We start from the raw sequence: 26,190 nt of genomic DNA, 5'->3' as shown, positions 1-26,190 counted from the left end.
AGCCCCACTGACTGAGCCACCCAGGTGCCCCCCATGTCCCTTCTTTCCCGTCCTCCTAACCCACTTCATCGGCTTCTGCTGTCAGCCCTGCCTCACTGGAACACTGTATGCTAAGCCCACCCAATGGCCGCCATGATGCTGAAACCAGTAGGCTTTTTTCAGTCCCATCTTGATTGGCTTTTTCAGAGTCTGACCATGAAGGTCCTCCCTCCTTGCAACTCTCCGTCCCTTTGCCTTTGGGACACCACCTCTCCTGGGGTTTCCTTGACCTTCTAGTGCTTCTCTTTCACAGGGGCACTCCTGAGTTCCCTGAGCCCAGGCCTGAGCCTGCTTCTCTCTTGCTGCTCCCCAGATGATTCCCTTCCATGCCTGCACTGTCTCCACGATGAACACCCCGATCCCTCCCACCAACCTCTCCTCTGCGTCCCAGAGCCGTGCTGTCTCCACACACGCGTCCCAAGGGCACCTCAAGCGAACATGTCCAAAAATGACGTCATGAACCCCCACGTGAGCCTCTCAGTGCCCCCTCCTCAGCAAATGGCCTCGCCCAGCATAATCCCCCCTCTGCAAACCACTCTTGATGCCTCCCCCTCCCTCACTGCCAATTTTTAGGATGTTTCCTCCTCTACAGGCCTCAAGACCCTTCTCACTACCTCTGCCTCCACCTGCTGCAGACCTCCGCCATCTCCCCTGGGTCCTGCTACGGCCTCCCAACCAATCCTCCTTCTGCTCCTGCCCCTTTCCAGTCCATTCTCCACTAGGAAGCCAGAGGGACCTTTCCAAAGTACAGGATCACTCCCCTGACCAAAGCCCTTCAACATCTTTCTTCTTTCATCAGCAACCAGAATTGCTTACGCAGACTTCCGGAGTCCCTCCAAGACCTGGATGCTTGCCCGGCAGCCATGCCGGCCTTCCGTAGTTCCTCACCTCTGACTCACCACTATGCCACAGGGCCTTTGCACATGTTCCTCCTGCTTCCCCAGCACTCCTCCCACGCCCTCTCCACACCCCACCTTGTTCCTCCACGGCTGCTACACAGATGTGATTTCCTCAGGGAAGCCTCTCCCACCAGGCCAGGCTCCTTGTTAGTCACGGCCCTTCTTACAGTGGGTGGTTGTACATTCGTGTGTATGGCTGTCAGATTAGCTTCCGTCTCCTTCAACAGACTGTGAGCAACACAAGGGCAGGAGCCTGGTCTCTCTCCACCCACCCTCTACCTAAGCAGGGTGCCTGGCAGGCAGCAGGCACTCAATAAATATTGGCAAGATGTAGCGAATGAGACAAGTGTAAAAGTACATGATGGGACACAAAGTTGGCTCGTCGTCGTTATTCAGGGAAGGCTTCTTGGAGTGGGTGGGATTTGGGCAGGCCCTCGAGAGGGAGGGGCAGAGCCAAAGCTCACTGGCCAGGCGGGCCTGGACAAGCCATGCCTTCTGCTGGCGCCTCATTTCTCATTTGTAAAAGGAGCGAAGTTTGACAAAATGACCCGAGGCCCTGGCATCCTCATAACCGCCCATGTTCTCCTCAGGGGGTTTATTCTCCCGCCGGCCGCTGGCTTAGGCCTCGCTGAGTCGGCCCAGTTTTGCGCACAGACTCCGGTCCTCCCAAGCCCGGGCGGTCCGGTCTGCAATCCCAAGTTCGGCCACCGGGCGGCGCGCGGAGACCGGCCACGCGGCCGGGAGTCACGGCGAAGACCCGCCTGCGGCTCGGGTGGGTGCCGGGGCCCGCCCCCTCGCAGCCTGCCGCCCTTCCTCCCGGTGCGCAGCGTCCCGGCCTCGGCCGCCAGCAGCCATGCTGGGCGCTCGGACCTGGCTGGGCCGCGGCCTCCTGCTGCCCTGCGCCCGGGCGGGCCTCGCCGCGAGCCCCAGGTACGGGCGGGTGAACTGGCCACTGCGGCGAGCGCTGCGCCCGAGGGGCCCCGGGCCGGCTGTCACCGCGCTGGTTCCCTAGTACCAGCCCCGCCACCCCTACTGCCTCCTCCGGAACTCCGCCGCACCAAGTCTGCGCTCACGACCTGGTCCGGGCAGTAACGACCTCCTTCCCTCTACTCCTTTCAGTCCCTTCCAGCTGCAGGGCTAGCTCCCTTGGGTCTCTTCAGACACCACCTCCAGGAAGCCTTCCTTGAACCCCAATGCTGGGCCGAGGATCCTTATCCGGCAGCACCCTGGGCTGATCACAGTCCTCGTGGCTTCAGGAGCCTGTCATTTAGGTCTGCCCCCACCCCCCACCCCCAGCCCCCCCGCGCCAGGGCACCAGGCTCCCAAGCTAAGCCCTGTGAGATCTGAGCCAGTTAATGACTTCCTAGGGGTCCTGGGGGTCTGGCCTCATGGAAGTGCCCAGGGCATGGATGTTGAGTGAGGCGGTCCTCTGTGTCAATTTTCCCCTCGTTGTCCCTCACTCGGTCTGGTCCCAGATCCGATTATTGCCCTGTCCAGCCACCAAGAGCTTGCAGCCTCCTGCCCAGACCACCAACCCAGGCCTGCCAGAGAGACCCCTCCAGCACAGCCTCCCTGGGGAGGGGCCCTGTTAGGGGGAAAGAATGGAGGACCCTTCTGTCCATTGTGACTCACCCTGACCTCACAGTCATCAGCCTTCCCACCGCCAGGTCCGAGAGGTTGGGGGAGACTAACCTGGCAGGGAGCCCCCAATGAGCCACCTTTCTTCACCCCCCCCAAAACACAAGGGGGAGCACAAAGGCCACGGTCTCCCCCGTGGTTCAGAAAGGTGGGTTGGGCTGGGAGCAGGGGGTTCCGGGGGGAGGTGCCAGAGGGCAGGGGGGAGTGGAGCGGAGCGGAGCCGAGCTCTGGGGAAAGCCTAGGCGGGAGTGGGCTGGAAAGCCCTCACTGCACCTGCCTGCCCGTGCCAGGGGTAGCTCTTCCCGGGACAAGGACCGAAGTGTGACGGTCAGCAGTTCAGGGCCCATGCCCGCTGGAGGGAAGGGAAGCCGGACCAACTGCTCCCCATCCACACCCCAGAAGGTCCCCAACCGCCTGATCAATGAGAAGTCACCGTACCTCCTGCAGCATGCCTACAACCCTGTGGACTGGTGAGTACCCCTGATGTCCTTGCCCTGGGGCAGCTGGGCCCTTGGCCCCTCCTACACCCCCTCCCCCACACCCGGGGGCCAGTGAGTGATGCCCAGCCCTGCCCGCCCTAGGTACCCCTGGGGACAGGAAGCCTTCGACAAGGCCAGGAAAGAAAACAAGCCAATTTTCCTTTCAGGTAACACAGCCACCTTCCCTGGGATGGGAGGAAGGGAGCGGTAGTGGATGGGGGCAGGGGCAGAAGGGTCCTCTGGGCCTGCGGCCGCCCAGGAAATCTCTAGCCGGTCACTGGATGCCCCCCTCCCCCCGCCCCCCGCCCGGCCCACCATGTTCCCGTTCCAGTGGGGTACTCCACCTGCCACTGGTGCCACATGATGGAGGAGGAGTCCTTCCAGAATGAGGAGATTGGCCGCCTGCTCAGTGAGGACTTTGTCAGCGTGAAAGTGGACCGGGAAGAGCGGCCAGATGTGGACAAGGTGTATATGACCTTCGTACAAGTGAGTAGTGTGTCCACGTATTGGGCGGTGGGGAGGGGGGGGTTGGTCCCCGCACGGGGGGGGGGGGGGTGCCGCTCCCCTCACCCCCGCCCTCTCTCTGCTAGGCCACCAGCAGTGGTGGGGGCTGGCCCATGAACGTGTGGTTGACTCCCAACCTCCAGCCCTTTGTGGGGGGCACCTACTTTCCCCCTGAGGATGGCTTGACCCGAGTTGGCTTCCGCACGGTGTTGCTGAGGATACGGGAGCAGGTGGGTATATGCCCCCTGGGGAGGGAAGAGGGGTGAGGACTGGGGGGGGTCAAGGGCAAGGAAACAAGAGCCCCCCCTCCCCCTACCGCATGCTGACCTCCAGGTCTGCCCCTGCCTCCCACAGTGGAAACAGAACAAGAACACCCTGCTAGAGAACAGCCAACGTGTCACCGCAGCCCTACTGGCCCGCTCAGAGATCAGCATGGGTGACCGCCAGCTGCCGCCCTCTGGTGCCACCATGAACAGCCGCTGCTTCCAGCAGCTGGACGAGGGCTATGACGAGGAGTACGGGGGCTTCGCCGAGGCCCCCAAGTTCCCCACACCGGGTCAGTGTCCCCTTCATGCCTGCCCCATCCCCATCCCAGCTTTCTGATCCCTGTCCTGGTCAACAGCTTCTGACCTCTGGCTTGGTCACTAGCCTCCTGCTCTCCTGACTGGCCAGTGACCTCCTTACCCCAGCCTGGCACTAGCTACCTAGCGTAGACCTAACTTCTGGTCTCCGCAGCAACGCCGGGACGCTGGCCTGGGTAATGATCTTCGGTCGTCTGTGCTGACCGCTGACTCCCTAACCTGCAGTCTGTCCAGGGAGACGGCCTGTTGAGTGCACTCCCAACCCCAGCCTGGCCCGATCTCTGATCGCCCAGATCTCTGCCCTCTGCGTCCCCCATTCTCTCACCCAAGTGCACTTGGTGCCCACAGTGATCCTGAGCTTCCTGTTCTCCTACTGGCTCAGCCATCGACTCACCCAGGATGGCTCTCGGGCCCAGCAGATGGCCTTGCACACCCTGAAGATGATGGCTAACGGGGGCATCCGAGACCACGTGGGACAGGTGAGGGGGATTAGGCATTCCCGGGAGGGGGCAGCGGGGCGGAGGCAGAGGCTGGGCTTGGCCACCAGCCCCGTGTCCTGCCCGGCACAGGGCTTCCACCGCTACTCCACGGACCGCCAGTGGCACATCCCCCACTTTGAGAAGATGCTGTACGACCAGGCGCAGCTCGCGGTGGCCTATTCACAGGCCTTCCAGGTGACCCCTGAACCCAGCCCAGAGCAAAGACACCTAGCCTGTCCACCTACTTCCGGCTGCCCCTCTTCGTCAAGGGCTTTCTCCGGGACTTGTGGCTCCGCCTCAACTTCATTCTTAATTCCCTCCCCTGTGCCCAGGCTCCCTCCCGGGCCCTCCTGGGAGATGTTGGCTGTCCCCTCTGTACCCAGGCAGGCGGTGGCCTGGTTCTCTGTTTACAGTCTCCTTCCTCCCCACTCAGATCTCTGGTGACGAGTTCTACTCCGATGTTGCCAGAGGCATCCTGCAGTACGTGGCTCGGAACCTGAGTCATCGGGTGTGTGTCCACTGAGGCAGGCGGGCCTGGCTGCGGGAGGGCTTGGGGGCCCCCCGTTGCCCTGAAGGCCGGGGCCAGCCAAATCTCCTCTCCCCACAGTCTGGAGGCTTCTGTAGCGCAGAGGACGCAGACTCGCCCCCAGAGCGGGGCATGCAGCCCAAAGAGGGTGCCTTCTACGTGTGGACGGTCAAAGAGGTCCAGCAGCTACTTTCTGAGCCTGTGCCGGGTGCCACGGAGCCCCTGACCTCGGGCCAGCTCCTCATGAAGCATTACGGGCTCACGGAGGCGGGCAACATCAGTCCCAGTCAGGTGAGGACGCTTGAGGATGGGGAAGGGGTCCTGAAGCCAGGCGGTGAGGGGGACTCCCTCTCACAGGGGCCGTTTTCCTCAGGACCCCAAGGGGGAGCTGCACGGCCGGAATGTGCTGACTGTCCGCTATTCTCTGGAACTGACCGCTGCCCGCTTCGGCCTGGACGTGGAGGCCGTGCGGACCTTGCTCAATACGGGGCTGGAGAAGCTCTTCCAGGCCCGGAAACATCGGCCGAGGCCGCACCTGGACAGCAAGATGCTGGCTTCCTGGAACGGTGGGGCGGCCGTGCCTGACGCCGGGTCCCATTTACAGATTTACCCTCTATGAAGGCCCCTTCTGTGTGCCAGGCACCTGCTAGAAATCAGGTCTCCCTGTATCCTGTTTCTGATCCTCAGTTTACAAACAAGTGAACTGAGGCTTGGAGAGCTTAAGTGACCCACCCGACGTCACACACAGGGGCCAGGAGCTCTTACCCATTCACCCCATTGCTCCAGAGAGGCCAGGGCTCGGGGGGTCAGGGTGGGCATACCTGGAAGGCGCCCCCCCCCCCCCCCCCCCCCCCGCTCCGGCCAGCTTCTCACGGCCACCAGTGTCTCCTCCCTCCAGGACTGATGGTGTCTGGGTTCGCTGTGACTGGGGCTGTCCTGGGCCTGGAGAGGCTGATCAACTATGCCACCAATGGTGCCAAGTTCCTGAAGCGGCATATGTTTGACATGGCCAGCGGCCGCCTCATGCGGACATGCTATGCAGGCTCCGGGGGAACCGTGGAGCACAGGTCGGGGGCTGGGCAGCCTGGGAAGGCTTGTCTCCCTGGGCATTCCAGGCCTGTCTCTGCCCCTCTCCCCTACCTCCTGTTAGGCCCCAACCCCGACTCTGCTATCTGCTCGCCGTGAGCTCTGAGCTTCCCCGGGCCCAGTTACTCATCCAGAAAATGGGCTAATGGTACCCAACAAAGAGGTAGATTCTGAGGGTTAAGCGAAAGGATGCGTGCAAAGGGCCTCCTCTGGGAAAGCCCCTCTCTCCCTGGGCCTGCCTGTAGCCTCTTCCCTCATGTCTGTCCACCCCCCCCCCCCCAGCAACCCGCCCTGCTGGGGCTTCCTGGAGGACTATGCCTTCGTAGTGCGGGGCCTACTGGACCTGTACGAGGCCTCGCAGGAGAGCTCGTGGCTCGAGTGGGCTCTGAGGCTGCAGGATGCCCAGGACAGGCTCTTCTGGGACTCCCGAGGTGGCGGCTACTTCTGCAGCGAGGCCGAGCTGGGGGCTGGTCTGCCCCTGCGTCTGAAGGACGGTCAGTGGTGGGCTTGGAGCTGGCCTGGACCCGGTAAGGGCTTGGCTCTCCCTGTGGGAGGCATCAGCGCAGTGTGGTCGTAAGGAGCCTGCGTGGGTTCCACCGCTAACTGACTTTGGGTTGGTCTCGTTAAATTCCAGAGCGTCGGTTTCTCGATATGTGAAACAGCCAACATTGGTACTCGCGGGGTGGCGAGAGAGATGAATTTGGCCATTATGCGAACATGCTTGGCAGCAATGACTGCCGTGCTTGGGATTCATATATCACACGAGGCCCGCTCGGTCCCTACCCTCACGAAGTACAAGAGCGTGGCCCCGGGGAAACAACTAGTCAACAGTATTAACTAACACGAAAGTGCACGCGCAGATGGGTGGTTGCAACGAGAGTGCCATAAAGGAGTAGGTGCCTGGCCCCTTCCTCTTCAGGAGCGCTCTCCGTCACCGGACATGTCTGTTAATGGTCTGCTCTCTCCCCCCGCCCCCGACCCAAGTGTAAGTGTCCTGAGAGCAAGGCCTTGCCTTTTGTTGCTACATGCCCAGGTTCTGGTGCATGTCTGGCAGATTGTAGGTCCTCCGTCAATGTCAGCTGACGTCAACGTTAGTCCCCAAAGGGACCTGGGGAGAGAACAGCGGTGGGGCCTGACTCAGCTCCGGGGAGGTCAGACCAAACCTGGAACAGGTGTCGTTGAGCCAAGGGCTATGGGAGGCCAGGAGGGTCGAGGCGGAGGCGGGGTGTGCCCATGTGGGCAAAGCTGGGTCCCTGCAAGGTCTTAACAGGCGTGACGAGTAGTGGACGTCTCTGGAGGGCTTTAAGTGGGTCGTGATCGGCTCCGATTAGGTCTAGGAACGTCATTCCGACTGAAAATGGAGGAGGGACCTTTAGAAGGGGGCAGGGGAAACAGGGTGACCAGGTAGGAAACCTGTCAGCAGCATTCAGTCCCGCAGGGGCTGGCAAAGGCTTCGGACGAGCTGGAAGTATGAGATGGGGAGAAATGGTAGGATTCAGGTCTACTCCGGCTGCAGGCCCGGTGGACTCGGGCGGGGGGGGGGTGGTGGTGGGGGGGAGGAATTAGAAGTGGGGAGTGAGAGAGAGGGAGGGAGAGGCAAGGGTGATGGCACTCTGGCTTGAACAGCTCGGGGGGTGGGGGTGGGGGCTGGGTTGGGTAGACTCTTCTGCATCCCGTCCCCGTCCCCCGCCACTGTGGCCACAGTCTCGGGACCCAGTGACCCTCCCTCACCGCCCCCACCCCCCGCTGCCCCCTGCAGACCAGGATGGCGCAGAGCCCAGTGCCAACTCCGTCTCGGCCCACAATCTGCTTCGGCTGCACGGCTTTACCGGCCACAAAGACTGGATGGACAAGTGCGTGAGCCTGTTGACCGCCTTCTCTGAGCGCCTGCGCCGTGTGCCCGTGGCCTTGCCCGAGATGGTCCGCGCCCTCTCAGCCCATCAGCAGACCCTCAAGCAGGTGTGTGTGTGGGGGGGGGGGGGTAGCAAGGGCGTTTGCATTGGGACCCTGAGTGGGGGGGCATCTGGGGCTGCTGTGGGGGACAGGGGCATGGGGTGGGGCTCCCCGGAGCTCAGGTCTGTGAGCGTGTGGCCATCTATGAGTACGTGTGCAGGTGTCTCCAGGGGCATATCTATACGAGCTGCTTTAGGCAGCGGAGGTATCTGAGCGAGTGTGCATCTGAGGAGCCAGGCCTCTGGCAAGGGAGCGCCTCTGTGCCTGCCTGTTACTGGGGCTCTCAGAGTAGGGAGGGCAAGAGGCAGGGGCTCTGAACACTGAGTGTTCACCAGTAAATGTTTGCCTGTCTGCACGTGTATGCCCCGGGTTCAGGTCTGCCGGCTTATATTTGCACGTTTGCCTGTATATCTCTGCCTCTGTGTGTGTGTGTGTGTGTGTGTGTGTGTGTGCGCTCATGTGTGTACGTACGTGTTCCCACATGCCCAGCAGTGACTCCCTGAGGCAGCCTCCCAGCAGCGGGTCTGGAGGATGCTGAGCTGAGTTCCCATTCCTTCCTGGGGATGTAGTGTGGGGTGGAGGGACGATGGGGAACCCGTGGTAGGTGTGGATCCAGCTCCCTCCACCTGACCCTGGAGTTGCCTTTCTGTTCCGGCCAGATCGTGATCTGTGGAGACCCCCAGGCCAAGGACACCAAGGCTCTGTTGCAGTGTGTCCACTCCATCTACATTCCTAACAAGGTTCGAGACTGTGAGCCCGGCCCCACCCTCCAGCTCCCTTGTCTGCCACCCCCATGCGGCTCTCCAATGATCCCCTCTTCTGTAGGCCTGGGAGAGGAAGCCCACCAGTGGGCCCTGCCAGTGTCCCAGCGCCCCCCTGGGTGACCGTCTACTCTGCTGCCATCACAGGTGCTGATCTTGGCCAACGGGGACCCCTCCAGCTTCCTGTCCCGTCAGCTGCCCTTTCTGAGTACCCTGCGACGGCTAGAAGACCGGGCCACGGCCTACGTGTGTGAGAATCAAGCCTGCTCAATGCCCATCACGGAGCCCTGTGAGTTACGAAAACTGCTACATCAGTGACTGCCTCGCCCTCCTCGGGCTGGGGCAGAAGGCAGAGCTTCCCAGCTGATCAGAGACTCAGGCCCGGCAGGGCCCTGCACACCCTGCGGCCATCCCTGGGCACCCTGTCACCGGATGCCCTTGGACATCCTCACTGGCCCACCATGGGCCCCCACTCACCCTGGAATAAACCTAACGGCATCCTGCAGTAATCTCAGGGCCTCAGCCTTGCTTGGGAGAGAGGGGCCTCGGGCTGACCCCTTTGCCTTCTCGAATTCCTTCTTCACCTCTAGAGGTCACCAGGCTGACGCCGCCCCGTCCATGGTCATTGCAGCTTGAATGAAACTGAGGGCAGGGGGCCTGTGATGATCGCCAGGGGTGGGGTTGGGGTGTGGACTTGTCCTGGAGGGGAAAGGCTAGTCCTTGCCCTCAGTGGGGTTAAGAAAGGGGCCTGCTCTCCTCTTCCCATTGTCTCCTGTTTTAAGCTGGGGCAGGGGTAGAGGATGCTTCACATGAGCATTTATTTTTCAAGGAAGGGTAACATTTGCATATTCTCTGGCACATCATGGGAGCTAAGAACCAGGGATGGTCATTTTGGGGGTGTCCACCCAGCCCCCAGCCTTAGCAGGATGGAGGCCTCCCTGCAGGAGGTCATACTGTCCCTGCCCCTGCTTTCACACAAACCAGTCTGGGGAGAGTTCTCCTTCATTTGGAACATCCGTTGGGTTGGAAGTCATTCTCCAAATCGGGTTCCTTCCTGCTGCAGGGAAAGCTGGTACTTTTCTGTGGCCTCCTCCTGTCCCTTCCGTGTTGGGAGATGATCACAAGTCCTGTCCTTGGCTTCCACATCTTCACAGACCCCAGAAACCCCATCTAGCTTCCGCCGCGGGGAAGGTACTGGGAAGCATGCTTTGGGAAGGGCAGGTGCAGCGGGATGAGGCTGACAGGCGGGGGTGGGGGGGTGGGGGGGTGGGAGGAGCTTCTCCCTCCCCACACCCTTCAGGGGTCTGCCGAGCCTGGGCACTGTCGCAGCCCCAGAGCCACCCAGTACAGACAGCCAGAAGAGGCTGTTGGAGGGGAGACTGGAGTGGGACCACTGTTTGTGCGGATGTCAGCAGTGGGGAGGAGTGGGAGACCGGACTGTCACTGCAAGGTCTGCACATGGTCACACACAGCCACACATGCTCAGTGGGACCAGGGTCAGCTTTGGCTGGGCAGCTTTTGGTGGTGCAAGCCACCTCGGCCCATCTGGAGGGGATTAGGGCTCTGGCCAACAAGGTCAGCTGGCCCTTTTCTGGCTAGAGCCTGCTCAGTGTTGGCCAGGAAGTCTGAGGACTGGGCCAGTGGAGCCGGGTCTGGGGGGGGGGGGGGCAGTGAGGAGGGAGGATGGAGTGTGGTGAAGCACAGGTGGCCTTTTTGGCAGCCCCAGCCCTGGCCCTGGAAAGTCTGGGCAGTTTGCAAAACCCTCTGCGTCCGTCTCATTGACCCATACGAATGAGGCAGTGAGGCAGGTACCTTTGGCCTTCGATGGTTAGATAGTCAAGGCCCAGGGAGGGTAACAGACGGACCTGTGCCCACTCATCACATCTGGTTCTTTCTGGGGCCTTCAGGGTACAGTAAAAACTGCTGAAGCTTCCTCTTCCTCCAGGAGGTGCAGGCACAGCTGTGAAAGGAGGTACATTTGGTGTTTCCTACCCCTCTAGCCAGCCTTCACTCTGCTCTGTGTGTCCTCAGTTCCCTTCCCCTGATACCAGGCATGTGCTTGAGAAAGGGATCCTGTAACAGGTTCAAAGGAAGGAGTTAGGGCCTTAAGGGGTTAGGGCTCCGGGAGAGCTAGCATTTTCTGACTAGGACAAAGCTGAACGTAAGTCTTGCTCAGATACGGGATTTTTAAAGTCTGCAGCCTTTGCTGGTCCCTCTTGCGTCCGCTCCTCGCCCAGCCAGCGGGGGCTGTTCTGGAGAAGCTGTGGGCCAGTGCCATTGGAGACAGGACCTCCCAGTTTGAGAAGTCACTGAAATAGTGTCATCTCCCCAAGCCTCAGTTTTCTTACCCAAAAAATGGGACGACCTCCACCCAACTCCCAAGGCTGTGAGGTGACTACATGGAATGATGTGTCGTCGCTGAGCAGAGCATGTCAGAGATGGGATTATCTCAGTTCCTGAGGGAGCCAGCCAGGCTGTGAAGGAGGTGTAAGGGGGAGACGGTTGGAGGGGGCTGGTGGGGCTGGCAGAGCAGGTATGAAGGCTCTCCCTCAAACCCAGAGGACATCTTAGGCACACTGAGGCCTAACTTCTTTGTTAGGAAACTGAGGCCCAAGGAAAGGAATTTCTTGTCCCTCTCATTCTCCTCCCTGCCTAAGGTTATTCATCTAACAAAGATTTATTAAGTACCTACTATGTGCCAAACATGGGACCAGGCTCTGGTGAGCAAAATGGACATAAAGTCTTGTCCGAGGGAACATAGAGCCTAGAGGGGGTTTCATTACTACAAACATAAACCTATAATCCGAGTCTGGGTGAAGTCTTCGAGGTTCCAGATTCTTGTCTAGCTCTGTACTGTGTCCTCAGCACCTTGACACTTAGTAAGCACTGCAATACTTGCTGAAAAAGGCCATTCTGAGGAGGTGATGGTGGAGCTGAGACTTGGAAGGTAGGAGTTAAAGAGGGTTTCACCCTTTCTTTTTTGCCTTCTCTGTAGGTCTTGCCTCCCTTCTCCCCTTACCCACTCAGGCTAAGAGAGCATCTGAGGCGGGGTCCCCTGGTGCCCCCACCCAGGGATCAGGATGCTTTAGGGGGCAGGTCACCCCAGGTCCCAAGGCCAGGGAGGTAAATGTGTCTGCCCCACACCCTGCCACCTTCCTGGGTATGCTCTAGAATAGAGCTCAGCCCAGAGACAGGGGTGGCCTGGATGATGGATGGAGGTGTGGGACCTGCTGACCACCAGGAAACTTGACCATTGGGCCGGGCAAGCCTCTCTGGGCTCATTGTACCCTCTGCAAAGAGGGGATGATTAAAGTCCCTACATCCTGGTGCCAGCCCTGGGGCTTCTTGACGCTGTGGGGGAAGGGCAGGCCGACCAGGCAGACTGCGGACCTGCGGGAGGGATGAAGGTGTCAGACACGTGGAGTGAACCATAAATAGGCCCCTCTCCCAGAAGACCGCTGAGAGTTCAAGCCTGGCGCGGCACACGCGGAATGAGAGCAGAGACTCCCGCCAGGAGGGAAAGGCACTTAAGGGATCTGCTCATTAGCATGCAATGCAAATGAGCTCGGCCTCATTTACACAACACGGTGCCCGGATTTGGCGAAAGGGCAACCCGAGAGGCTGCAACCTCTCGGCGCCTCCCCACTGCACTCGCTGCAGCCCGCCCTCGAGGGGGCTGAGACACCCACCCCGGGCGGCCGGAGGCACGCGGGGGCTGCTCGGGTGGCTCGGGAGTCGGGGGGGGGGGGGCGGGGACGGGAGATCATCCGGTCCACGCCTCTGCCTCTCCGCAGTGGCGTCAGCGCCCCGAAGTCTCGGGACCCAGCACTGACTGACCTTCTTGGTCCCGCCGCCGTGTCCACCTTCCCAGAGGTGGGGAAGTGCTTTCCGGACGTCTAATGCTCGACGCCCTCTCCGCCCCACCTCGCTCCAGCGCCCAGCGCTCCCGCGGCGCTCTGCACCCGGGCACCTACAGCCTTTTGGGGCGGCGCTGGCGGTGAGAGGGAGCAGGAGCTGACTGAGCCCGGGGACTCGCGAAGGTGGGGCGGGGCGAGGTTCCCGGGGCACACGAGCGTGTGCGCGAGTGGAGAGCTGCAGACACTCGAGGACCCGCTCCCCCGGTAGCAGAGGTGTGCGAGAGCAGCCACGAGAAGCTCCTGTCCTGCGGCTGCCTTCCCAGCCGTACTGGAACTCGAGAGGGAAAAACTGAGACACGGGGTGGGAGGTTGGTAAGACCTTGCAGGCCAAGAGCCAGCAAAGCCCAGCTCCGTGCTTCCACTCCCTCCTACACACCCGAGGCCACCGCAGGTCCCTTCGAGGGAGCTTCTCTCTGCTCCTCAGCTGATCTTGGGGACCTGGGCTCTGGGACTGGCTTGACCTGTTTGGGGCCACGTGTTCGAGCTCGAACCCCTGCGAGAGATCCACGGCTTCCAAAGGATCCCTAGGGGCAGAGAGGAGGAAGCTCAGGAGTGTTGACCTGAGGTCGGGGTCGGCGGCTTAGCGTTAGAAGGTCAGGGTCAACGTCGCAGAAGTGGACCTGGGAGAGGGGTCTACAAGGAGGTTGGTGGAAACCACGCCCAGACCTTGCTGGCCCCGGACTTTCCTAGGCTCCGCCTGTTTCTCCAAGACCGTCCCCCTCCAGCCTGAAGCCCCTACCCCCGGGACATCCTACTCCGCTCCTCCCCTTCTTCAGTCGCGCTCCCGGGCTCGACTCCAGGGTAGGCGATTAATCCGGTGGACACCCAGGGTTTCGCTCTGGGGACCCTGGTCACCACCCAGAGCCCCGGCCGCCAGCCTCTCTTCTGCCCAGGCCCGCCCAGAGCTGGGCCCCGCCCTCCGGCTGCGGTCCAATTCAGGGGTCTTGGACAAAGGGTGCCCCGGGGCCCGCAGCGCTATCCCGGGACCCGGCGCCGAATACTCTGATTCCCCGGGGCTCCCTCCAGGGGAGTCCCAGAGACCCCAGCGGCCAATAGGAAAATGGGTTCGGTCTGGGTAGCCGTCTAATTGGCTCTGGCCTTCGGGAGCGGACCCAGGGGCAAGGGGAGGGGAGAGGGGCGGTCCTGGGCTTCAGGGTGGGAACCGGATTCCAGCTGTGGTTCTCTCCCCCGGCGCCCCCGCCCGCACTGCCACGGCGGCCCGCCAATGGGCGCGGGGCTCGGGGCCGGCGGCGCGCAGCGATTGGCTGCGAGGCTGGCTGGGGAGAGGCGGGGCCGAGGCTTGAAGTTGGAGTGAGGGATCCAGCTGTGGTGTGCGCCGGGCTCCTCGCGGCCGCTTTCGCTCGCTCGCTCCGCGTCTCGGCCGGAGGAGGAGGCAGTGGCGCCGGCGACAGCTACGGCAGCGGCAGCCACCGCGGCGGCTGCGGCGGCGGCATCTCCGCCTCCACCCCCGCCCGGGACGGCCCCCCACCGTCTCCCCGCCCCTCCCGGACCGGGAGCCCGCCGCGGGGCGGAGGAAGGAGCCGCCCCCCACCCCCTTCAAACCCACCCCCAAAGAGATCCCTCTTCCCCTCCCCCCGCCGCCGCTGGCGCGGAGCCGGGACGATGCTGACCCCTTAGATCCTGCTCCAGCTGCGCCGCAGGAAGAGGGGGCGCCCCTCCCCCGTACCCCCTGTTCTCCGACCCCCTTCTCTCCCCCCCTCTCCCGGCCGCTTCGCCGAAGGTAGCGCCGAATCGGGCGACTGGAGCCTGGGCGCGAAGCGAAGAAGCCGGAACAAAGTGAGGGGGAGCCGGCCGGCTGGCCCGGGGGGCCCCAGGAGCCCTGGGGAAGCGGGACTCGCGCCGGGCGGGGCTTCCCTGCGACCCGGCGCCCCGCGGGCAGCATGCCCCTGCGGGCAGGGGGAGCTGGGCTGAACTGGCCCTCCCGGGGGCTCAGCCTGCGCCCTAGAGCCCCCCAGATGCGCCCCCGCCGGGGCCCCCCGGTTGCGTGAGGACACCTCCTCTGAGGGGCGCCGCTCGCCCCTCTCGAGACCGCCCGGGGCCCCGGCTGGCCAGAGGATGGACGAGGAGGAGGATGGAGCGGGCACCGAGGAGTCAGGACAGCCCCGGAGCTTCATGCGGCTCAACGACCTGTCGGGGGCCGGGGGCCGGCCGGGGCCGGGGTCGACGGAAAAGGACCCGGGCAGCGCGGACTCCGAGGCGGAGGGGCTGCCGTACCCGGCGCTGGCCCCGGTGGTTTTCTTCTACTTGAGCCAGGACAGCCGCCCGCGGAGCTGGTGTCTCCGCACGGTCTGTAACCCATATCCTCCAGGGCACGACGGCCGGGTTGGGGGGTCCGCAGGGGGGCGGGCCGAGCCGCCGGAGGGGACCGAAAGCCAGGTGAGTCGGAGAAGTGAGCCTGGAAGGTGGGCAGATGAGAGTGGGGGGGGGGCGCTGCTCAGGGAGGGAGGGGGCTTCAGAGTGGGAGCGGAGCCGCGAGCAGGTTTGGCTGATACCCCAGACGAGCCCCACCTCGGTACACACACCTCAGTCCTCCTTGGGGGGTTGGGATCCAGGCCAGGAAAAGAGAGGAGACGTGCCCCGCCGGTTTGTAGCTGGATGCTCTCCAGATGTGGGCAGGGGAGGGTCGTCATCCTCCAGATGTGGGAAGCTTCGGGAGCCTGGGAGCTCTACTCCGCCCGCCGCCCGTTAGCGAGCTGGGTTTGGTTTCCGACTTTGGGGGGTGGGGTGGGGAGGAAGCTGCGGGGACGGGGGAGGGGGACTGCAATCTCCTGGGTTTCCCTCCTGCCCGCCCCCCCCCCCCACCGGCTTCAAAGTTTGAGGTGGATTCTAGGGTCTGATCCCCACCCCCAACCTGGTCCTTGAGGCTGAGGTTTTTACTGACCCAGAGGGAGATGTTGGGGGTGGGGGGGCGGGGACCGGGTCCTAACTCCCCCACCCCCACCCGCGGGTTGGAGGCACAACAAGGAGATTCCGGCGGCGGCTGATGTCAGGGGCGCAGAATGAGAACAAGATGTGGTGAAGGGGAAGCTGTCTGCCCCCAGAGCCGGAGTAGAGACCCTTTCAGCTGGAGCCCAGTGCCCGGAGTGCCTCCTTTCTCCCCAATTCTTTATTCAGTGCGGGGTGCTTAAGGGTGGGTTGGGGAGTTTTGTGCTAGATTTTTTCTTATAGAGGGAAAGACTGTGGCCAGTGCTTTGGCAAGCGGGGGATGGGATTGATCGGGTCCAAGTTACCCTTTCACAAACACAGAGTGCTCCCGCCTGAGGGCAGAGCAGGTATGGGAGACCGCAGCCCTCCAAGAAAGTATTGGGGGGACCGTGAGCCTGTGAGCCGGTCGGCTAAGGAAGACTCGGGTCCAGCACCCCGGAGGGTCTGCTCCTTGGCTGGGTGTGTGGAATGCAATCCCCACATTTCAGGGAGATAGATTTAGCACTGCCCCCTGTTCTCTGCCTGGTCTGGGGTGGCATGGGAGACCCCAACCCCCCTGCCCCCCTGGCCTCTTCCCCTCAGTTCCTAGCACAAAGCGCTGCTTGACTACTGCCGGGTTCCAGGCTCCGGGTGGGTCCCGTCACTGCCGGAAGGAAAGGGGAGGGGGAGTGTGCTGCCATCCCAGGTCTTGACAGCTTCTCCTGACTCCTTCCTCCCGGCTCAGAGGCTCTTTTGCACCAGGGTGGGGGACCTCAGGTTTCCCTTGCAACCCCTGAGAGCCCAACCGGGACTCTGCTTTGGGGAAGGTGTGTGGTGGCGGGGGGGAGCCTGGTGTTGCCTCACTCTGCAGTTCGGCTGCCTCTAGTGCGCAAAGCAGGGATGTGAGCTTGGGTCCCCCCCCCCAACCCCCATCCTCTACACCCCGTGGGTCTTTAGGAAGCCCCCCTCGTGACACCCTCTCTCCATCGCTTGCCCCTTCTTTTTTCTCTGAGCTGCTGAAAGAGAGAGGTAGGAGGTCTCAGAGAGCTCTGACTCCTCCCCTACCCCCGAGGCCCCTTTCTCCATGGCAGAGAGGGACCTGGGGAACAAATGTCTCTGAGAGGATGAGCTCAGCACATCCTTCCTCTCGACCCCTCACCACCTGCCCTCTCCAGGAATGGGGAGTGAAAGCACCATTCCCTTCTCCTGGGGGTCCAGGGGAGATAGTGAGACCTTGTCTCCCCTCTTCCTCTAAAACAGCCAGGCCTCTGGGCCAGCATCTCCCCACCTGCCCTACCTCTAGGTGCTAGTGGATGGTCTGGGTGCAGATTCCTTCCTTGAGGGGCTCCGGGAGGGAGCAAGTGGAGAGGGCTGGAAGGAGGGAAGAGAGGTGGGACCCCAGGGCTCGTCTTGGGGATGGAAAAGCAGGCCTACGCCTGGGGTGGTGGGAGTCTGGGGGGTGGGGCATTGGCATCACTGGGTCTAGACAAGTCGCTAAGCCTGGGTTGGCTGAGGATGGGCTGAGAGAACAGTGTCTTGGCAAGGGAACTGCCTAAGCCGTGCCCCACCAATCCCATCACACCTGAGTGTCAGGGGAAACCTGTCTTTTCATGGCCGGGGGGGCGGGGGCAGTGGGCTCTGAGCTGACTCCTGGACCTCGGGCTTTCCCTTCTCTCTTTTTGGTGTCAGTGCACCTCCGCCTGACTCCACAAGGTCCTCTGCACCTCTGAGTCTGAGGGACATAGGGGCACCTCCCCCACTATCTGAAGCCAGTTCCACTTTTGTTGGCATTTTTCTCAGCCCCTCCTTTTTGAGCCTCTTAGGACACCAGGTTTCCTAGAGAGGAGATTTAGACCCAGGTAGGAAGGTATGTGTGTGTGTGTGTGTGTGTGTGTGTGTGTGTGTGTGTGTGTGTTGGGGGGAGGGGAGGGCAGCAAAAGGAAGAGAGGCTCAGAAGTGCACGTGCTGGGAAGACCAGGGGTACTCACATCAGAAGGGCCCCCTCCTCCCCGGTTATAGGAGAGCGTGTTGGACTTTCCAGTGTGTGTTTCTTGAAGTGTGAGGGAGTGTGGCGCCCCTCCCGGAAAGGAGATCCTGAGCATTCCCTCTCCGGCTGTTGTGTCACATCTGGAAGTTTGTGTAGGAGTTTCTCCAAGCTCAGAGCCCAGCACAGCTTTTTCTCATTTGGAAATCACAGGCTGGCATTTGGGATGCCGAGAGGGGGAGTGGGAGGGGGGCCAGAGGGGGAGAAGGGAGCCTGCCAGGAGTAGGGGAAGGAGAAGGGGGAGGCCCGAAAGGCAGGAGCCCTAATGGCTTCCAGAAGTGAGTGCGAGTGTGTGACTGCATCACTGTGTGTGTGTCTGAGTGTGTGTGTCTGGAGGGGAGGGGGCACCGGGAATTTCTGGAGTTTTCCTTGCCACTGTCCCAGTGCCCCAAGTTTGCCTGTGTCTCTTACCTTAGGGAGAAGTCTCCATTTTGGTCCTCAGAGGAAATGGGAGGGGGGTGTTCTTCCTGTCTCCTCACCAATTCCCTCGTCTCATTTTAAAACTCCAGACTCTCCAGAGGGGTTCTGGGTAGGAAGGTTGAGGCTGGGGAATGGGATAGGACTGGGGAGGGCAGAGCATCCCCTAGCACTCCTTCTGCCCCAGGCCCACCTTCCTTCTGGGTCACACACCCATTCTACTCCACAGAACTGTTGGGGGACTCCCCATCACCCATGGTGCCAGCTGGAGCCATTCCTGGGATTACCCCCACCACTCAACCCCCCCTCACCCCTCGCCTGCTCCCGCCCCAGCCCTCACCCCACCCTGCCTGCCTCAGCCAGGGTGGCGACAGACACAACTACTCACACGTGTGTGTGCGCGCGCGCGCACACACACACACACACACACACACACACACACAGTCACAGACATTTGAATCAGATTTCTGGCCTATTTCCCCTTCCAAAGATTCCAACAGGCCGGCTCTCTCTTGTGTCTCTGGGTCTCACGTCTCTGTCTCTGGGTGGGGCCGGCTGCCTTTCTTTGGGCTTCAGTTTTCAGTTCAGCTGGAAACCTCTCTCCCTGCACGCCCACAGGCTGGAGCGCAGACCACTGGGGAACTGGCTGTGGGAGTGGGGGCTTGGCTGGAGGGAATCCCCCTTTCGGCCTGCCCAGTGCCAGCCACATGGCCGAGCCCCCGTCTCCCACCCTACCCCCTGGGAATGCCGTTTCCCATAGACGCCAGCCTCTCATAGGGTGGACCAGACTAGGATCCCACCTTCCCAACTCATACTGGGAGGCCAGGATTCCTGGGTCCAGGCCCGTCTCCTCCTCAGTGCTGCGCAGTCTCAGATTTCCAGGCCCCAGTTGGGAAGGGGGGCAGCTGGAGGGCCTGCTTCCCTTCTCAGTCACACCCGGGCCCCCACGTGCCCCTGGAGGTGCCCCCCCTCCTCCCTCCTCTACCCACCCCCCTCTCCCTTACAGCTGCCAGGCTAGGCAAGGGCACTAGATAAAGCCCCACGGAGAGGACTCAGTTGGGCAGATAACATGCTCCAGCTGTCCCTCCTGGAGGAGGAGGGATGGAAGTGTGTTTCCTCGCCCTTCCATTTCCTTTTTCTCTGCTTTTGATGGTGGGTTGTGGGGAGAAGAAAGCCTCCCCTCTCCTACCCACCTCCCCCTTTGGGATCCACTCCAGCCCGGACAGTCACCATAGCAACAGTAGACATGTGACCGCACAGGTCTCTCATAGTCACTATGGCAACCAGTGTCCCCCGTTCCCTTGGTTGCCATGGGGATTTGTCACATGGTTTCCCCCCAACCTGATAACCTGTGGGTCCTCCTGCTTTCCCTTCCCTGCATGAGGACAAGACAGCAGTCTGGCTAAGGGGAGTTCATGTGTGAGGGGTCCCTTTTAGTTGCCATAGCAACAAATCCACACCACCTGGTGACACATCCTCCTGTTGTTATGGCAACAGAGGAACATCACACAGTGACATAAGGCCATGTTCCCAAGGAAACAAGCCCTACCCTGAGAAGGGTGAAAGACCCCCATCTCCACTGATTACTTCCCAGTTCAGATTGTCCCAAACTTCCCCCTGCTTTGGTGTCTTCCCTTGTCCGTTTACATTTCATTGAAGGGAAAGGGGAAGGTAGAGAGCAGACAGGATGTACCTGGGAGTAAAGCTAAATTGCTAGGGGGGTTTCTGTGGTTAAGAGCTGGAGATGGGGTTATTTGGAGGTAGAATCTAGCTGTAAGAGGCCCCAGTGTGAGCATGTGTAAGGTGGGGACAGGAGTCCCAGCTCCTCTGTGGTGTCACTTCTGCCCCTCACTCCCCCCACGCCCACCCCAAGTTATCAATTTATCACTGTTGAGGCAGACAAGGCAGGAAAACATGAATGGGGAGATACACCCGGTTTCTAAGCAGGGAGATTGATTGATTGCTTGCTTGCTTGATTCATTCATTCATTCATTTTCCCAATGCATTGATCATCGACTACAGGACAGGCACTACTGTAGGCTTTGTACGAGCTGTAAAATCAGAGTGTGCCTGCCTCAGCAAGGGAGACAAGACTAGTGCACAGATGGCACGGTGGAGCCACTGCCATTGGAGGGGTCCAAACAGGTGTTCCAGGAGCTTTTCCCAACGGAACTACCCACATTCCCCCTTGTGGAGGTAACTGCTCAAATGGGTCCCTTTCTGCAGAGGACAGGAGGGGGTAGCTCGGGGCGGGCAGACCGGTTCTTGAGGGTAATTGTGTCCTGCTCTTTCCCGATAATCACCCTCAGAGAGCTCCCTCCCTATCCTCCTTTTTCCAAGGTGACCCCTGGCTGACCCCATTCTGGGGAGAGATCCATTGGGCTCAGGCTCCACTCTGGAAAACAGCTCCATGGAAACAGAGCACTCTTTATTTACCTCGTCCATCTACTTACCCCAAAAACCTAGAACTATTTTTTTTTTTTTTTTTTACTCTTATTCTTGTGAGGAGGAGGTGGAGGCAGGGGAAACTGTAGTGCCTCTGCCCATGTGGGTGCCTGTCAGTGGGCAGGGATGTGAAGGCAAACCGCCTGGGTGGCAGAGGAGGCCTGGGAGGGGGGATTGAGGGCATGGCGGGCCGTTGCAGAGTGGGGTGGCCTGAGCCTCAAGATGGAGATGGGGGGCGGTGGCTGGGACCAGCTGGGAGGAAAGCCCTGGGGTTCCCTGACAGTCTTCTCACTCCAGAAGTGGGGTCCTGACAGGAAGATTCCACCTGCTGTAGGCCCTTTGCGCCTCACAGTCTGGCTTCGTGGGTCATGCCATGGGCCGCCATGACACCCTCCTCACCTCCAGCCCCGAGGCCCCGCCTCCGCCCAGTCTCCACTCTCTCCTCCTTTCTAGCCTCTTTGTTTCCCCCACTCTGCATTGTATTTGAGAAGAATAGGATGCTCGCTCCCTTCTTTGTCAGTCCGGTGTCCAGAACCTTCTAAGGTCCAGAAGCCGCTTTGTACATCCTCCTGTTGATGGGCTGGAAGTGAGTCCCTTAATAAAACCCACCATGTGGAAAAGACTCAGGGCCTGTGTGTGCAGGGTACGTTCTACTCTGTGTGGGCTGGGGACTTCTGTCTAGCACAGGGCCTGATGTGGAGTGGGTCCTCGTTACTTAAATGCGTGACTGCGTTTGGAGGCGTCCGAGGGCTTCGGGAGGCCAGGGGGCTGGTGGGTGGTGGGAGAGGCAGGCTGAGGCCGTGTTGTGGTGAAGGACCCTGTTGTTTAGTTCCGCCTGTCTGTCTGGTGCCAGGACGGTCCTGACCCCTCCCCCACAGGCCTGGGCAACTACGGAAACAGGTCTCCCAGATGGGGGACTTGGATACCTCAGTCTCATCCTGGCTTCTCCCGTGACCTTCAGCACATGACTTGGGCCCTCTGGGCCTCCGGGTGCTTGGGTTCTGGGGAAGGAAATGGTCTACCCCCGCTACCTCACGGGGCTGTTGCGAGCCGCAGATGTGGCATGGCGTGAAGGTGCTTGGTAAACTGTAAGGCAGGCATAATCCGACTTTAGGTTTGTGTCACACATTCACATACATTATCTCATTTGCTTCTCACATCTTCCCCGTGAGGTAGGGAGAATAGGATTCAGATTCAGCAGCACACTCTCAGTGTCTGGCATTTCCACAAGCTCGATCGATTTTATCCCCCGAGTGGCTTGTGCAAATAGTCAGGGTATTTGTGGCTTTTCCTACTGCACCGCCGAGGAGTCTGGGTCCAGTGGGGTGACGGCCAAGGTGGGCCCGGATCTGGGGTCGGTCAGACATGTGAGCCGGGGTCCTCCCTTCGCACCTGGTTCCACCTCAGATTGCCGGGGTGGGGGGGGTGGTGTCGTGGAGCGGGAGGCGCAAGGGCAGGTGCGGGGCACGAGGCGCGGGCGTGGCTCCAGCCCCGGCCAGCTGTTTCCTTGACCGCCTGGATACCTGGTTTGAGCGCATCAGCATGTTGGTTATCCTTCTCAACTGTGTGACCCTGGGCATGTTCCGGCCATGTGAGGACATCGCCTGTGACTCGCAGCGTTGCCGGATCCTGCAGGTGAGTGTGTGTGCGTGGGGCGGGCGGGGGCGGGGGGGGGGAGGGGGTTTCCCCTCCCCCTTCTCAGTTTCCAAAACCTCTTGTCCCCACGTCAGGCCTTCGATGACTTCATCTTTGCCTTCTTCGCCGTGGAGATGGTGGTGAAGATGGTGGCCTTGGGCATCTTCGGGAAAAAGTGTTACCTGGGAGACACTTGGAACCGGCTTGATTTCTTCATCGTCATTGCAGGGTGAGGGCCTGGGCTGGAGGTGGGAGAGCAATGACCAGATCAACCCCGACCCCAGGGCCAGGGTTCTAGGCCCCAGCACTGCCCCCACCTCCGGCCCCTGCCCAGCCCACTTACAACGATGCTTTCTCCTTGGCTGTCCACTAAGGGTCCGAGGCTGTCCGGACCCTCGAGTCTGGACGGTCCTGGTGGGCGAGACAGTGCCTGTGACACTCGAGCCTGTACTTCTGAATTCCATGGCCCCTGAATCCGTCCCCTCCTCTGTTTATTCTCTGATGGGGAGCTGTCCTTGGCTTGGGGGTGGCCTTGCCCCCAGACAGAGAGCCGGCTCTTCAGGGCCCCTTGGTTGAGGGGGGGAGGGGTCAGAGGCTGTGCTGCCCACCGCAGCAGGATTCCTCATTGACCTCTTTTGACCCCCACGGCGGCCTCAGACTCAAAGGGCCTCCCTTTGGGCCCCTCCCTGCAGGATGCTGGAGTATTCGCTGGACCTTCAGAACGTCAGCTTCTCAGCTGTCAGGACAGTCCGTGTGCTGCGACCGCTCAGGGCCATTAACCGGGTGCCCAGTGAGTGACCCCTTGGCCCTCAGCCCCTGCACAGGGAGCCCCAAGAGGAAATATGGAACCCCCAGACCCCACCCCTACCTTCTGACCACTCATAGGCCTGGCGTTCTGAGGCAGACCTCATCAGATAAGGGCTCGGGATGGGGGTGGGGGAATCAGGGCCCCTGGAGCCAAATGGAGCCCCCACACCTGGCTGTGGCACTGGGAGAGTTAGCGGGAAAGACCCTCCCCCTTGTTTCAGACTGATTTGGGGTCAGAGTCTCAGAAATGTTTCAGATGACCCCTCCCTTCAGCTAAAAGACCACTCCCTGCAGCGGAAGGGGGGTGGAGAGTGAGAATGAAGAGAGGCCGGTAGGCCAGGAGGAGTGGGGACAAAGTGTAATGGCCTTTTCTAGCCAGAACGGCCTCTCACGCAGTCTGGTTCTCATTGGTGAGCCCACACTGGCCACACCGAGCATGACTTCTCTCAAAGCAAGGCCACTCCATGTCTCATGCTCCGCCTGTGTCCCCTTCCTCCTTCCCACTCCCTTCCAACCCACTGCCGCAACTGACTGCCGGGACCATTATCTAAATTAAACCGCATTGGTTTCCCGAGCCAGCCAAGCTTTGGCAGCCCTAGCTCCCCCTACATCCTGCCACCCCCCCCCCCACTCTTACTCAGGCCCCCTATGCAACTCCCCAACCTACACAAGCTGCAAATGGTCTCCACTGAAGTTCCAGAAATGAGGGGTAGGGGCATGTTTGGGGGTTTCTGCTCCTGATGTAGCAGCAGCCCCCTGTGCGGTGTGTGCGTGTGTGCGTGCGCGTGTGCGCGTGCGTGTGTGTGTATGAGATGCGGCTGCTTTCGGGTGGGCAGAGCTGCTCGGTGTGCTGGGGTGTTAGTGTTAACGGGAGTTCTGGACGAGGGACAGGCTATCACCCCCGCTCCCACCCCAGGTGATGGCTGGCAGATTTATAGGCCTCTGTCTAACCACCGGTGTAATTCCCTTAATGCAAACCCTGAGGAATTGATCTCAGTTGGAGCACGGAGGAGCCGAAGGAGGATGGGGCTGGAGGGCTGGGGGCGGGGGTGGTGGTGGTGGTGAGGGACTGAGTGAGAAGTCCGGGCCAGAATGGCTGGGCAGGGCGGCTGCATTCACCAAGAGGGTTAATTGGCTGCTGCTTAGAAGCTTTTTCCCTGGAGGGGCAGGGGGCCACGAGTGGCACTTTGGGGGTCAAAACCGGTCATTAGAGGTCTGTGTGCTTAACAAGGGCTTAATGGCCCGGGGGCTGGTTCAGACCGTGTGGGGGTGGTCCCAGACCCGGAATGGGGAGGGAGGGCAGTATCTCCAACAAGGCTTGTTGGGGCACAGCTGTGGTGGCTGTTCCTGCAGAGGGACTTGTTAATTGATGGCCACTTGGAAAGATGGCCTTGTGTCTCCTCACGTCCCGATGTGGGGATCTGTATCAAGCAGAGAATGGACTAGGGGCAGGGGGCTCAGAACCATGGTGAAGCTCGGGGGCATCTGGACTCCTGCTGAAGGGATGGCTCTCAGAGTGAGAGCCTGTCAGCTGATGTCCCTCCTGGAGTTCCCTGCCTCAGTTTCCCCAGTGACTACAGTCGTGATAACTTAGAAAGGTCAGGTGACTGTGTTGGGTGAGAGAAGGAAGTAGGAGAAGAGTGTGTGTGTGTGTGTGTGTGTGTGTGTGTGTGTGTTGGGGGGTAGGATCCAGGGACAGAAAGCTGGGCAGCTCTGTGATGCTAGACAAGTCACATCAGTCCTCTGGGCATCCTCGATCCTCATCTGTAAGCTGAGATGATGTGGGGAGTTAGGTGGGGAGCAGTGTAGGAGAGAGCTCTGGAAACCTCCATCTCTGTGTCTCATCCTTGGTGGTACCGTGCCCTGATTCATACGGATGGGCCAAGACGGGTAGTGGGCAGGGGCTGGGGGCTGCCGGGGCTGCCGGTGGAGTTAGAGGTGTCTACCGGTCTCCTGGCCAGCTTGAGCCGGCTGTCTGTGCCCCGGAAGCCCCGATGGGCCTCCTCTGGGAGTGCTGCCTGCCCCCCCCCCCCCCCAGCGTGGCTTCTGCCCCACAGGCATGCGCATCCTTGTCACGCTGCTGCTGGACACACTGCCCATGCTGGGCAACGTCTTGCTGCTCTGCTTCTTCGTCTTCTTCATCTTTGGCATCGTTGGCGTCCAGCTGTGGGCGGGGCTCCTTCGTAACCGGTGCTTCCTGCCGGAGAATTTCAGCCTGTGAGTGTTGCCCAGAGTGGGCGTGACCTGGGAGCGGTTGCGGGGGAGGGGGGGGGGGCGACCTCAGTCCCCGTTGCCGTTGACATTTCCGTCCTCACACCGGTGCCATGTCTGGTTCTCAAACTTGGCTACGCATTGGAGTCCCCGTGGCCTGGGTCCCGCCCCCCACAGACTCTGATTTCCTCCATCTGGGGTTCAGCACGGGCGTGGGGAGCCGCACAGGCTCCACAATGAGCCTCATGTGCAGCCGCGTGGGAAAACCATCCGTCTGGGACGTAACCTTCCATCAGCCCGACTCTGGAGTTGCACACTCAGTCCGCACACTCCTGGTGCCCTCCAACCCACACCCACAGGCCCCTGCCCCTGCCCCTGCCCCTGCCCGGTGCGTGCCCGGCTCTGCTCCCTGCCTTGCTCACCCTGCGGGTCTCAGCGCGCCCACGCGGCTCGTCCGTCCTGGGCCCTCTCCCTGGAGGCCCCCCGCCCCCAGCTCCTCCCTGTCCCCTCTGCAGCCCCCTGAGCGTGGACCTGGAGCGCTACTACCAGACGGAGAATGAGGACGAGAACCCCTTCATCTGCTCCCAGCCGCGGGAGAACGGCATGCGCTCGTGCAGGAGTGTGCCCACGCTGCGCGGGGAGGGTGGCGGCGGCCCCCCCTGCGGCCTGGACTACGAGGCCTACAACAGCTCCAGCAACACCACTTGCGTCAACTGGAACCAGTACTACACCAACTGCTCCGCAGGGGAGCACAACCCCTTCAAGGGCGCCATCAACTTCGACAACATCGGCTATGCCTGGATTGCCATCTTCCAGGTGGGGCGGCCTGGGCACGGGGAGGTTC

The 26,190-nt window shown here is 61.2% G+C and overlaps 3 protein-coding genes across 14 annotated transcripts in view; 2 read left to right on the top strand and 1 right to left on the bottom strand.

The window, feature by feature from the left end:
- The first annotated feature begins 1,776 nt into the window (after nucleotides 1-1,776).
- Nucleotides 1,777-9,454, top strand: SPATA20 (spermatogenesis associated 20). Of its 3 annotated transcripts, XM_042916497.1 has the most exons (17): nucleotides 1,777-1,891; nucleotides 2,315-2,334; nucleotides 2,838-3,046; nucleotides 3,158-3,222; nucleotides 3,387-3,541; nucleotides 3,646-3,789; nucleotides 3,914-4,115; nucleotides 4,489-4,619; nucleotides 4,710-4,814; nucleotides 5,053-5,127; nucleotides 5,227-5,436; nucleotides 5,519-5,711; nucleotides 6,044-6,212; nucleotides 6,514-6,725; nucleotides 7,991-8,190; nucleotides 8,844-8,924; nucleotides 9,093-9,454. In XM_042916497.1, exons 1-17 carry the CDS (start codon nucleotides 1,792-1,794, stop codon nucleotides 9,261-9,263), a joined length of 2,442 nt encoding a protein of 813 aa, XP_042772431.1. In that variant the 5' UTR covers nucleotides 1,777-1,791; the 3' UTR covers nucleotides 9,264-9,454. The 3 variants fall into 3 exon arrangements, with proteins under 3 accessions (XP_042772431.1, XP_042772429.1, XP_042772430.1); XM_042916495.1 differs by lacking the exons at nucleotides 1,777-1,891; nucleotides 2,315-2,334 and adding an exon at nucleotides 2,574-2,724 and having other exon boundaries at nucleotides 2,867-3,046; nucleotides 6,514-6,758; XM_042916496.1 differs by lacking the exons at nucleotides 1,777-1,891; nucleotides 2,315-2,334 and adding an exon at nucleotides 2,575-2,724 and having other exon boundaries at nucleotides 2,867-3,046.
- A 1,162-nt stretch (nucleotides 9,455-10,616) lies between these two features.
- LOC122205859 lies at nucleotides 10,617-14,316 on the bottom strand. The gene is made up of 3 exons (XM_042914476.1): nucleotides 14,279-14,316; nucleotides 12,783-13,422; nucleotides 10,617-10,905 (listed from the first exon to the last, which is right to left on the bottom strand). Exons 1-3 carry the CDS (start codon nucleotides 14,314-14,316, stop codon nucleotides 10,849-10,851), a joined length of 735 nt encoding a protein of 244 aa, XP_042770410.1. The 3' UTR covers nucleotides 10,617-10,848.
- A 324-nt stretch (nucleotides 14,317-14,640) lies between these two features.
- CACNA1G (calcium voltage-gated channel subunit alpha1 G) overlaps nucleotides 14,641-26,190 on the top strand; it is a 61,494-nt gene continuing 49,944 nt past the window's right edge. For all 10 annotated transcript variants that reach the window (XM_042915498.1, XM_042915497.1, XM_042915492.1 and 7 more), the window contains exons 1-6: nucleotides 14,641-15,180; nucleotides 22,217-22,328; nucleotides 22,424-22,557; nucleotides 23,021-23,118; nucleotides 25,193-25,352; nucleotides 25,862-26,162. In XM_042915498.1, the coding sequence (XP_042771432.1) occupies nucleotides 14,939-15,180; nucleotides 22,217-22,328; nucleotides 22,424-22,557; nucleotides 23,021-23,118; nucleotides 25,193-25,352; nucleotides 25,862-26,162 (1,047 nt within the window). In that variant the 5' untranslated portion in view covers nucleotides 14,641-14,938. The remainder of the gene's footprint in view (nucleotides 15,181-22,216; nucleotides 22,329-22,423; nucleotides 22,558-23,020; nucleotides 23,119-25,192; nucleotides 25,353-25,861; nucleotides 26,163-26,190) is intronic.

This window comes from Panthera leo, chromosome E1 (assembly GCF_018350215.1).
Source record: "Panthera leo isolate Ple1 chromosome E1, P.leo_Ple1_pat1.1, whole genome shotgun sequence".
Lineage (NCBI taxonomy): Eukaryota > Metazoa > Chordata > Mammalia > Carnivora > Felidae > Panthera > Panthera leo.
Note: the sequence above shows the minus strand (reverse complement) of the source record. Positions and strands in the feature narration are given on the sequence as shown.

Bases quoted from the DNA above. Each gene is read 5' to 3' on its own strand.
- SPATA20 (XM_042916497.1), top strand. From the start codon at position 1,792: ATGCTGGGCGCTCGGACCTGGCTGGGCCGCGGCCTCCTGCTGCCCTGC. The intron at 3,790-3,913 runs GTGGGTATATGC...TGCCTCCCACAG, and splicing joins TGCTGAGGATACGGGAGCAG to TGGAAACAGAACAAGAACAC. The intron at 5,437-5,518 runs GTGAGGACGCTT...CGTTTTCCTCAG, and splicing joins GCAACATCAGTCCCAGTCAG to GACCCCAAGGGGGAGCTGCA.
- LOC122205859 (XM_042914476.1), bottom strand. From the start codon at position 14,316: ATGCCGCCGCCGCAGCCGCCGCGGTGGCTGCCGCTGCC. The intron at 13,423-14,278 runs GTAGCTGTCGCC...CCCCGACCTCAG, and splicing joins CCGCGGTGGCTGCCGCTGCC to GTCAACACTCCTGAGCTTCC. The intron at 10,906-12,782 runs GTCAGTCAGTGC...CTCCTTTCACAG, and splicing joins ACGGCGGCGGGACCAAGAAG to CTGTGCCTGCACCTCCTGGA.